The sequence below is a fragment of the Garra rufa genome, chromosome 19 (genome assembly GCF_049309525.1).
Source record: "Garra rufa chromosome 19, GarRuf1.0, whole genome shotgun sequence".
Taxonomy (NCBI): Eukaryota; Metazoa; Chordata; class Actinopteri; order Cypriniformes; family Cyprinidae; genus Garra; species Garra rufa.
In genome coordinates, this window is record NC_133379.1 from 13358607 (window position 1) to 13371087 (window position 12481).

At 35.2% G+C, this 12481-nt stretch overlaps 2 protein-coding genes across 2 annotated transcripts in view; one reads left to right on the forward strand and one right to left on the reverse strand.

The window, feature by feature from the left end:
• dpysl3 (dihydropyrimidinase like 3) overlaps positions 1–4752 on the forward strand; it is a 53281-nt gene extending 48529 nt beyond the window's left edge. Inside the window, exons 20-21 of the mRNA XM_073823957.1 lie at positions 1693–1849; positions 3679–4752. Of these exons, the coding sequence (XP_073680058.1) occupies positions 1693–1849; positions 3679–3764 (243 nt within the window). The 3' untranslated portion in view covers positions 3765–4752. The remainder of the gene's footprint in view (positions 1–1692; positions 1850–3678) is intronic.
• Positions 4753–5600: 848 nt separating this feature from the next.
• stk32a (serine/threonine kinase 32A) overlaps positions 5601–12481 on the reverse strand; it is a 121109-nt gene continuing 114228 nt past the window's right edge. Inside the window, exons 11-12 of the mRNA XM_073823958.1 lie at positions 10452–10516; positions 5601–7578 (exon numbers count right to left, since the gene is read on the reverse strand). Of these exons, the coding sequence (XP_073680059.1) occupies positions 7467–7578; positions 10452–10516 (177 nt within the window). The 3' untranslated portion in view covers positions 5601–7466. The remainder of the gene's footprint in view (positions 7579–10451; positions 10517–12481) is intronic.

Here is a 12481-nt window from a genome sequence, read left to right on the forward strand (position 1 = left end):
AGTAGTTTAGTACAGTGCATTATTATTTTTATTCCTTTTTTTCCACATTTTTCTGCAGTTTATCATCATTTCCTGTAGGCAAATCTAGTTTTTGTAGTTTCCAAATGAGTGAATGTAGATGTGATTATTGCCTTGTAAACAGTTTAAACTGTGACTCCACCATCATGCTAAAAACAGATAGAAGGTTTAGAAAGAAGCTGCATTAAAGTGTTCACGTTTCAAAATGAAAATCTAACACTTAAAAAGATCATAATTTTCTCACCAATGAGATGTGCATTTATCAAAAAAAGAAAAAAAGAAGATTCAAACATATTCATACTTCAAAAAAAATATTTTCAAAAGTAAAACAAATGAATATTAATCAAGTGATTTAATCCAAGTCTTCTGTAGGTCTGACTTGCTTTATGATTGCTTTATATGACAAATGTTTCATTTGTGCTTTTTATTCACGTAAAAACATTGATTAGCACATATACTTAGAACAGAAGCTCAGATATGCTTGTTTGATGAATGTGAAGTTCTAGTCTAATCAGTAGAAAAATCCTTAAAAATATCTTCATATGAGGTCTTAAAGGTTTGAAATGAGTTAAAGGAATAGTTCACTTAAAAATGTTCTCACCCTTAAGTGATCCAATATTAGGAGTTTGTTCATCAGATTTGAAGAAATGCGTAATTCCATCACTGTCTCACCAGTAGATCCTCTGCAGTGAATGGGTGCCGTCAGAATGAGAGTCAAACAGCTGATAAAAACATCACACACCACTCCAGTCCATCAGTTAACATCTTGAGAAGACAAAAGCTGCGAGTTTGTAAGAAACAAATCCATCATTAAGACGCTTTGAACTGAAATAGTCCAAAAGAGTCCATAATCCATATAAACACTTCCTTCAGTGAAAAAATGTTCTGGTCTAAATTAGGAGAAAAATCTGCACATTTCAAGCTGTTTACAAGTCAAAAACAGCTCTAAACAAATGTGTGACTGGGATTTTGATGTTAGAGACAACAGGACATGGACATTTTCATTGGAGGAAGAGATGAAGTATGGAGTTAAAATGTTTTAATTATGGATTTGTTTCAGCTTTTATCTTCTCAAGATGTTAACTGATGGAGTGGAGTGGATTACTTGTGGATTATTGTGATGTTTTTATCAGCTGTTTGGACTGTTTTGGATGGAATGCTACATTTCTCTAAATCTGATAAAGTAACAAACTCATCTACATCTTTGATGGCCTGAGGCTGAATACATTTTCTGTGAATTTAAATTTTTGTCCTATCCATTTAATGCACACTGCTTTGCCTGGAAAATCTTAAATATATTTTTGAATGCTTCGACTCTTTTAATTAGGATTTTTGTTAGTTGAGTCACATTTTGTTTTTTCCTCTCCCAGCATTTTCCTCCGTTATTTATTCTCCAAAATATCTTGCTTACATTGTGCAAATAGAGATGTTAGTGCAACGCGACTGACCATCTCAACAATCTGTCAGCCAAATCTGGAATCAATTTTCAAGACAACGTGAAATTTATAATTTACGTGAGCGCACAGTTCCCAAAAACAACCCACATGAGAATAAACGCGTCCATGGAATGTAATTGCAAACACCCAAACTTCCCTTTCTGTGTGTTCCTCTATAAATGGTGTGCTGCACGATGCTGTATTAAACTGATGCCCTGTGTTTGGGTTTCTCCTAAAGCTGGCCATTCTGAAGGCGGTCCCCAGAGGTATGTATGACGGCCCCGTGTCTGAATTTACACCCATGTCGAGGGGCGGCACACCATCCGCCTCCACCCGTACCTCACCCACCAAAGTCCCTGTAAGGAACCTCCACCAGTCTGGATTCACACTGTCAGGTAATCCTGGAATATTATGTCTCATATTTATACAGCAAATCTCTTTTTGGCACATACATCTCGCAGAGTCTGCAAAATGTTAATTATTTGACCATAGAAAATGCATGTTATCTTGAATCAGTACTGACCTGAATAAGATATTTCACATAAAAGATGTTCACATATAGTCCACAAGAGAAAATAATAGTTGAGTTTATAAATATGACCCAGTTCAGAAGTTTTACATATGCTTGATTCTTAAAGCTATGTTGTTACCTGAATGATCCACAGCTGGGTTTTTTGTTTTGTTTAGTGATACACTGCAAAAAAATATTTTCTTACTTGGATTTTTTGTCTTGTTTTCAGCCAAAATATCTAAAAATTCCTAAATCAAGAAGGATTTTCAAGATGTAAAAATATTTTCTTGTCATAATTAAGTGTGTTTTTGCTTGAAACAGGCTAAATAATCTGCCAATTGGGTAAAACAAAAAGAAACATTTTTTGCTTACCCTACTGGCAGATTATTTTTCTTGTTCTAAGCAAAAACTCATTTAATTTAGATTTGTTTTTTCTGAAAACAAGAAAATAATTTTTACTTGTCTAAAAAATCCTTCTTGATTTTAGATTAAAGTAAGAAAAGCATTTTTGCAGTGTAGTTGTTCATGAGTCCCTTGTTTGTCCTGAACAGCTGTTCTTCAGAAAAATCCTTCAAGTCCCACAAATTATTTAGTTTTCCAGCATTTTTGTGCATTTGAACCCTTTCCAATAATGATTTCGAGATCCATCTTTTCACACTGAGGACAACTGAGGGACTCATATTTAACTTTTACACTGCAAAAAATGCTTTTCTTACTTAGATTTTGTGTCTTGTTTCCAGCCAAAATATCTTAAAAATCTTAAATCAAGAAGGATTTTCTAGATGAGTAAAAATTATCGTCTTTTTTTTTCAGAAAAAACAAGCCAAAATAATGTTTTTATTTTTGCTTAGAACCAGCAAAATAATCTGCCATTGGGGTGAGAATAAAATCTTATTTCAAACAGAAAACAATTATTTTTCTTACCTCATTGGCAGATCATTTTGCTTGTTTCAAGCAAAAACACACTTAATTTTGACAATAATTTTTACTCGTCTAGAAAATCCTTCTTGATTTAAGATTTTTTTTAGATATTTTGGCTGAAAACAAGACACAAAATCTAAGTAAGAAAAGCATGTTTTGCAGTGTACAGAAGGTTCAAACACTCACTGATGCTCCAGAAGGAAAAAAAAAAGCATGCATTAAAAGCCAGGGAGTGAAAACTTTTGGAATTTGAAGATCAGGGTAAATTTAACTTATTTTGCCTTATGGGAAACATGTAAGTATCTTCTGTAGCTTCTGAAGGGCAGTACTAAATGAAAAAAAAAAGATATTTAGGCAAAATAAGACAAATGCACACATCCTCATTCCATTCAAAAGTTTTCACCCCCAGCTCTTAATGCATTGTGTTTCCTTCTGAAGCATCAGTGAGTGTTTGAAACTTCTGTAATAGTTGCATATGAGTCCCTCAGTTGTCCTCAGTGTGAAAAGATGGATCTCAAAATCATACAGTCTTTGTTGGAAAGGGTTCAAATACACAAAAATGCTGGAAAACCAAAGAATGTGTGGGAGCTGAAGGATTTTTCTGAAGAACAGCAGACAGTTTAACTGTTCAGGACAAATAAGGGACTCATGAACAACTGTCACTAAACAAAAAAGCCTTTTTGTCCACAGACTTTAGTTTGTACAGCTATGATTCACCTTGTAGCTGGTTGGTTTGGTTAATGTTTTATAGTATTTTAATGAAGATTTGTTCATATTTCTGTTTGGCTGTAGGTCCTGAGGAAGCCCCCATCAGACCGGCTGGAAGGCGTATCGTTGTGCCCCCTGGTGGCCGCTCCAACATCACCTCCCTCAGCTAAATATAAAGAGCATGTAAGAGAGAGGCCAGGATCAAATCAAGCGTGTAGAAGTAAGGTTATTAGAAACAAAAGAAGCGTAAAAAACACTGAACTCATGCCTTACCCTTCATGATTTCCTCCTGCTGAACGACTGAAGAGCAGTAGTCCACTTCTGAGAAAGCAAAGCATTTAGTGTAGCGTTATTTCATTCATGTGTTTAGAGAAACTCAAATAGAAGACATTAGACTTTACAGTAAAAACAACTTTAGTTTGGATGGTCTGCGATATTTATGAAAGCGTTTGCGTTCGGTAGAGGACGGACTACTGTCGTGCATTTCATAGGGCTTCGTCTGTATATCCTCATAAGCTTTATTTTGCGTACATCGGCTGTGATTATGCTAGTTAAACGTTACTTTGTAAATGAAGTTGAAGTGTTAAACCGTTTATTTTTTTTTTTAAGTATAATGAAGTTGAATGTTAAGGAAAAACTTGCAATGATATACCGTGCAGAATATTACAGGACATTTACATACATTCACAAACTGTACTGCTTTCATTATCCAGATACGAAAAACATTATGCATCCGTCACGTGAAGGAATAGTCGAACTTCAGTCAAACGCATTGAACCCCCAAAATGAATAATAAAAAGACTCACCTTTTGCATTTCAGTTTAAGCTCAGATTATTGAAGGACGATTAACAGGTGCTACAATGTCTTTTCTTAAATCACACAAAATATTCAAATATGTTTTTGATATCCAAATCTTTGGCAGAGGACGAAAGCTCTTGGTTAATGGAAAAAGACAGTTCAACACATTGTATGTTAGATGCACCAAGAAACAATGCCATGAAGTGAGTTGCAGATTGATGTGGAATTGGTTGTTTATTATATTTATGTAGGTTTGATTGTATTTCCTTTCTTTTTTTAACATCTGAGTCAACAAAACAGGTGAAAATGAACGTGTGATGTGCAAAATTTGTTCCTCAATAAACAGAAGTTACAACTGACTGCCTTTGAGTGCATGAATGATTTCTCAGCTGCTCGATGTATTTATCACATTAAGGTACAAGGAAATCAGAGCTGCTAAAACACACAGACCTGAAATTACATTTGATAATCATTTGAGGAAATTCAAATTACAAATACATGAAACAGATGACCACACAACAATCCCAAATCACACATATGGACATTTTCCTGACTATATGAAATCTCGAGATGGGTCAAATGATCCTCACAGAAGATCCGAACTCATGAATGAGGGAAAAATCTCTTGAAGTTATTCTCATTATAAAGTGACTGTATGACAGGGTTTTCATGCAGCTCACAAACCCCAAACTTAGAAAGTCACACTGCAAAAAATGCTTTTCTAGCTTAGATTTTTTGTCTTTTTTAGACAAGTGAATGTTTGCTTAGAACAAGCAAAATAATCTGCCAATGGGGTAAGAAAAAAAAACTTATTACAAACAAAAAACAAGATTATTTTTCTTACCCCATTGGCAGATTATTTGGCTGGTTTCAAGCAAAAATGCACTTAATTTTGACTTTTTCTGAAAACAAGACAATCATTTTTACTTGTCTAGAAAATCCTTCGTGATTTAGGAATTTGTAGATATTTTGGCTGGAAACATGACAAAAAAAAAACAAGCTAGAAAAAACATTTTGCATTTGTATAATAGTACATGATTTCTGAAAAAAGGAAAAAAAAATCTGTTAGGCTATCAAGTTATCAAGTGCAATTAGCTGTATATTCCATAATAAAAATAATATATAAAGCAGATGAAAATAAATTTAACCCATTTAATCATGTAAAAAAGATTTTCATTGACTAATGTTTTAGTGCACTTCCTGCAAATATGGAAAAAAAAGGCTCTCAATTAAACATGCTTAGTGCAAATTGTCACATGACCAGAGCAGTTTATTTCCTGTTTGCACCACGAGATGATGATGGTTGCATCACAGCTCCAAAACATAAGGCTAGTAAAGTAGCTTAACACATAAAGATATGACAAAGATTTTTGGTACGCATTATCTCTAAGGTGTCTAGTATTAATATATAAATTGACATATATTCAGTTTTATGAATGAGTAAACATGATGACGCTCACAATTGTGACTGATGGGATAATAGTGAACTTAGGTATACGTATAAATGTAATTGCAGTTGTTAATGAAAATTGCACTAAAATGTTTCAATGACAAAATAATGCGCTAAATTAAAAGTTCAAATGTTACAAAAAAGCTCCAATACTGATGGTGTAATACAATTTGCTGATACAATTTTACAATAAAATGACAAATTTGAAATACGTTAATGATTGTATTATTTTTGTCTTTTTTCTTAGTGTTCCTATCAATGTTGAATAACGTTTTGTATGCATAATAGAAACCCTAGAATGTGATCAAACAGTTTAAAACAGCTAAGCTAAGATATATAACCATTTTTATGACCTCAAAAAGATGTTCATTTAATAAACACATTATCCCACCGCTCACAGTTGTGACCATAAAACATTTTTCACACACTTTTCCAAAAAAAAATAAAAAAAATAATAAATGAATAATTTTACAAGGGTTACTAATGACACATGATTCGGATATTTTCATGTCTTTGAAACACTGGGATTAAATAAGGTTTAACTTGTTTTATAACATCATCCTAAATAAAATAAAAAAAAATCTAAATTAATAACAATGTACAAACAGCAATAATTGGGTTCCAGTCCTATGGCTTAAACTTGACATTTTTTACAAATAATATTTCAACAACATTGTGGCTGGACTGTTTGTAAAGTTTAATATTCACCCGACCACTAGATGGCGATGTTGATTCATTGTTGTATTTTTTCCATTAAACTTTATAAAACAGCTGCACTGTAAGAAAAAGGTTTGGAAAAAGTACTGGTCATTTTCTGCTGCCAGAACAGTTTATGGACATTTTCTTTAACAGTAAAACATAATGCAATTTATAATTTAAAATACAGGTTAAAAACCTGTGAAAATAAATACAAAACTTCATAATAACACAGTATATTGGGCTCTATTTTTACAGACGACTTTTTTTATACAGGATGAAAATGCATTTTATTTAAGTCACAAATCTACGAGTATTTCTAGGCTATGCAAACCTTAGACTTGTCTGATGATGCTATTAAATTATTTTATTATTATTTTATCTGTACATTGTGATCAATATCTTATTCAGCAGTACAATGAATCTCCAAAGGCCAAACAATGCTCTCAGTGGTATGAATGACAGCAGTTCGGTTCACATTTACATCGACAGAGGCATAATGAGGTGAAATGAGTATCTTTGCACTCTGTTCTCTGCATTTGAGCAGCTTTATAAATCCTGGCGAGCGGCTGGAGTCTGATCACTCGCTGAATCAGACAGCAGTAAATCTGGACGTGCCTCCAGATGCATTAGAGAAATCCATTAGTAAGGCACACATTTCACGGCCAGGTGCAGACTCAGAGAGCATCATCATTGGGTTATTTCTTTATATGTGTGATTGTGTCAAGCCCGTCACTGTAAACCAGCGTACGCCGTCAGTAGTTGAGTTAATGCTGAGCATGAGGGTCACGCCGGGTCGATGCGTCCATCCAGAATCTGTGATGTTCCAGTCTCCCCGTGTGGATTTTCTCATGCATTTGCTGGGGTCCATGGCTGCAGCGAGGCGTCTGATCCGCTGTTAGCTTCCAGTAAAGGAGGAACTAGATGTTAACCTGGTAAACAATGCTGGACATTGTTGTTCTGTCCGTCTTGAATGGCTTTGTTCGTCTCTTCTGCTTTGAGGTTATTGGTCTCAGCGTCTGCTTTGGTTTTCCTCAACCTCCAAAACAGAGAAAGGACAACAAATCTAGTCATGCAAAAGCTTCACAGTGTAAAAATGTGCTGTTGTTACCCTGAGGCAAGGTTATTGCAGATACTGTAGTTAAACTAAAACGAAAACTATAAAATATACAGTACTGTGCAAACGTTTTAGGCTACTAGTATTTTTTCACCAACCAAAATGGTTTTAAGTCATCTTTTGCTGTAGTGTGTCAGTAGGAAATATCGGTTTCCATTTCCAAACATTAATTTTGCCATCAATTCTAAAATTCTTCTGGATTTAGCCTGAGAAAAAATCTCACTGCATTATTGCAATTAATGGCAAAATGAATGTTTACAGATGTAAACTCATATTTCCTACTGACCCACTACTGCAAAAGATAGAAATAACTGACTTACAAACAATTTTGATTGGTCCAAATACTAGTGGCCTAAAACTTTTGCATAGTACTGTGTATGTTTGTCACTTGAAATAAATGTTAATTGAAATAACATATTAAGTTGCCAAACCGACATTTCCTATTTAGTTTAACTTGATGGTACTAAAACAACTACTGAGCTGCTGAAAAACAAAACAAAAAAATAATTAATACAAATATATAGACGAAAAATTCCCAACCCCCCCCCCCCCCCCCCCAAAAAAAAAAAAAAAATCTATATACATATATACAGTCAAGCCCAAAATTATTCATACCCCTGGCAAATTCTGACTTAAAGTTATTTTCATTTGACCAGGTTTTTTTGACTGGAAATGACACAGGCTTCTCCCAAAAGATAATAAGATGATGTACAAGAGGCATCATTGTGGAAAAAAACATTTCTCAGCTTTTATTAATATTTGAACAAAAAGCGGCATGTCCAAAAGTATTCATACTCTTTGCAAACTGTCACAGTCTATGGGAAAATCCAAAGTTCTATACCATTCCAAATAGTCCAAGTTGTTCTAAAGCATCATAATTACTCTGATTGATTGGGAACAGCTGTTTTAATCAACTCAACAGGTGAAACACAGAAGCTCTCTGCTGTTGGTTTGTGGACAGTCATGGCTGAGACAAAGGAGCTCATTGAGGACCTGCGGCTGTGCATTGAGCTGCTCACAAGTCAGGAAAGGGCTATAAGACCATATCTAAATGTTTTGAAGTTCTAGTGGCTACAGTGCAAAGTATTATTAAAAAATACTGGGAAAAATCTCAGAGGACGTGGTCGGAAGCCAAAAGTGACACCTGTGCTAGCCAGAAGGATAGTGAGAGAGGTAAAAAAGAATCCAAGGATCAGCACCAAGGCCATCCTGATGAATCTGGGCTCTGCTGGTGGAACATCTCAAGGCAGACACTGTCCAACAGACACTGAACACCACTGGGTTACACAGACACAGACCAAGGAGGACACCACTTCTCCAGATAAGGCACACAAAAGCCCGCTTGGCCTTTGCAAATGCTCATCTGGACAAAGAAGAAGACTTCTGGTATTCTGTTTTATGGTCAGATGAATTTTTTTTTTAATTGTTTGACCACAATGATGTAGCCTTCATTTGGCGTAAAAAAAGAGAAGCCTTCAACCCTAAGAACAGCATCCCCACTGTCAACAGACACTCGCATTAAGTTCAAGACACTGATGCTGGCATATAGGACAGCCACCGGCTCATCACCTGCTTACCTACGTTCACTACTACGAATTTACACTCCCTCTAGATCTCTGAGATCCTCTAATGAAAGACGCCTCGTTGTACCACCACAGAGAGGCATGAAATCACTTTCCAGAACATTCTCGTTCAATAGTCCTGCCTGGTGGAATGACCTTCCCTCCCATATCCAGAATGCTCATTCCCTAACTGCCTTCAAGCGACTACTGAAAACCCATCTCTTTCGACACTATTTGACTCAATAAAAAAAAAAAAAAAAAAAAAAAAAAAAAAAAAAACCTTCTCTCTTTTCTTGATCTTCCCTTTCTATCCAGTACTTATCTAACAATGCCGATATATGGTATTTTTGAGCACTTCCTAGGTTGACCTGCCTCCTTAGGACGAATCACTTGTTGCATCCCCAATTGTAAGTCGCTTTGGATAAAAGCGTCTGCTAAATGAATAAATGTAATGTAAATGTCAAACATGGTGCTGGAACCTAATGTTTTGAGGGTGTTTTTCAGCCGGTGGACCAGGGAACCTAATCACAGTCAACAGCACCATGAAAAATGAGCAATACATCAACATTCTCAACAACAACATCAGGCAGTCTGCAGAGAAACTTGGCCTTGGGCACCAGTGGACATTTCAGCACGACAACGACCCAAAACACACAGCAAAAGTGGTGAAGAAATGGTTAGCAGACAAAAACATGAACGTTTTGCAGTGGCCCAGCCAGAGTCCTGACTTAAATCCAATTGAGAATCTGTGGAGGAGCTAAAGATCAGGGTGATCAAGGAGACCCTCCAACCTGAAACAGCTGGAGCTCATCGCTAAAGATGAATGAGCAAATATACCAGTGGAGACATGCAAAAAGCTGCTCAGCAATTATAGGAAGCGTTTGATTGCTGTAATAGCCAATAAAGGCTTTTCTATTGATTATTGAGAAGGGTATGAATAATTTTGAACATGCCACTTTTCGTTTAAATGTAAATAAAAGATTTTTTCCACAATGATGGCTCTTGTACATCGTCTTATTATCTTCTGGAAGACATCTGTGTCATTTTTCTAAAAAAAAAAAAAAAACTTGCTGGTTAAATAAAAGTAACTTCAAGTCAGAATTTGCCAGGGGTATGAATAATTTCAGGCTTGACTGTATATATATTTATATATATATATATATACTTCCTTTACTTTGAAGACTGATACATAAAATGAGACATGGCACTGTTAAACTGTCAAATATTTCTTACTTTTCCCTGTTGAAGACGATGAAATCTCTTTGGACAGTCTCTAAGCGCTGCTGGAGTTGGCCATTCTGTGCAATCAAAAGAAAAGAGTTAAAATTAGTTCATATTTGACATGAAATACTACTGTGAGTAACTTGTAAAATAAGCACAGTCGTAATCAGTATAAACACTGAAGGGGACAAATTCCCCTCTAATAATGAAATATAATAATGATTTTTCTGCTTCGGCGGTCTAACAGCGCTCGTCAATGTCAAAATGATTTAGATGGTCAATCAAATCAAACAAGGCAGGGCTTAACGATGAAATAGCATGAGGTAAAATATGAGTAGCTAAAGATTTGACATCTGACAACTGTTTTATGACTCTTTTTTTTGGTCAAATTTGCCATTTTGAATAAAAAAAAAACGCTATATCATTTATGTAATGATATTTTTAATTGAATGTGAGTGACAGAAAACAATAACAGACTTGTTTGGGCATATTAGGCATACAATTAAGAGTCAATGTGAACATTTTAAAATAAAAGCATTATTTTTGGTTTGGTTGAAATACATTAGCACAGATTTCAGTTCTTTTATTATAATTTTTTTCTTTATTAAGACTTTATTTGTTTGATTCATTTAAATAAAAGGACCATTACATTTGTGACAATATATTAAAATATAGTAATTATATATAATAAACACAAAGTTCTGTCATGAAGCTCTAGATGGCGCATGCTGATTGGTTTTTTGTTCGTTATCTACACAGCGCAGCTGATTGGTCTCTGTTGCATCAGCAGCCAATGAGAATGCGGCTCAACATTTTTTTTTTTTTTAAATGAAACGGTGGTGCGTTGAAGACGCTTTTCTGGTGACCCAAGAGTTGCAACTATGGCAGGTGAGAATGCCATTCTTTGTGTTCATTTTTAAAGAAATAATTCACCCAAAAATGAAAATGTGATGTTTATCTGCTTACCCCCAGGGCATCCAAGATGTAGGTGACTTTGTTTCCTCAGAAAAACACAAATGAAGATTTTAATGAAAACCGGTGCAGTCTGCCAGCCATACAATGGATGGTACAAAATTACCCCAATTATTCTTGAATTATTATTAGATTTTTCAGCAGTTCAAAACAACCTGATGAACATAAATGAATTTGTACACATCGCAATATATATCGCAAGAAAAAATATATATTGCAATGTAATTTTTTCCCAATATCGTGCAGCCCTAGTTGTATTCATGCGACAGATCGCTTCCGGCGTTTGCGAAATCTACGCCAGAGCGCGTTCACATGTCATGAGCCGGATGCCAAACTCGTGCTCAGGAGAGATGGACGTGGCTGTGTATCAAAGGTAAAAAATGATGTAAATACTGTTCAGTTTCTCACAAAGACCCATCGTTTCGTGTCTTAGGACATCAATGTATCGTCACGAGCCACAGGGTGTAATTTGGATTTGTCTGTGCATGTTTTTGTTTACTTTAAAAGGTTTGGTGCCCATCCACATCCATTATTTGGCTGACAGACTGCACCGGTTTGAGTTAAAAATCTTCATTTGTGTTCTGCTGAGGAAACAAAGTCACCTACATCTTGGATGCCCTGGGGGTAAGCAGATAAACATAAAATTTTCATTTTTGGGTGAACTAACTCTTTAAGAATTTTCGGAGCCTGATGAAATCGTATGTGTTTAATACTGCAAAACACGCTCGATGTTACAGTCACTGCCCTTGGCGTCCAGAATAAAAGATAACATCCCAGTGAATGGATTTGTGGAAAATGTAGTTCCTAAATATTGGGATCCAACTTTCCTCGCTTTTCAGGATGAAAAGACAAACATTTCAGGTGAAGGATAATTCACTTCTTACCTCCGAGACTGTGTTATGATCTACTGTATTATGAGTAATAACAAAGGCTTTATATATATTTACAGTATATTATTTCATTTAAAGGGACTTTAGGCTTATTATTATTGCTGATCAAAGTTGTTGGGCTATGATATTGTAATATTTACAATTCTATAGTCAGAGGAATATAGAAAAGTTTATGCAAGT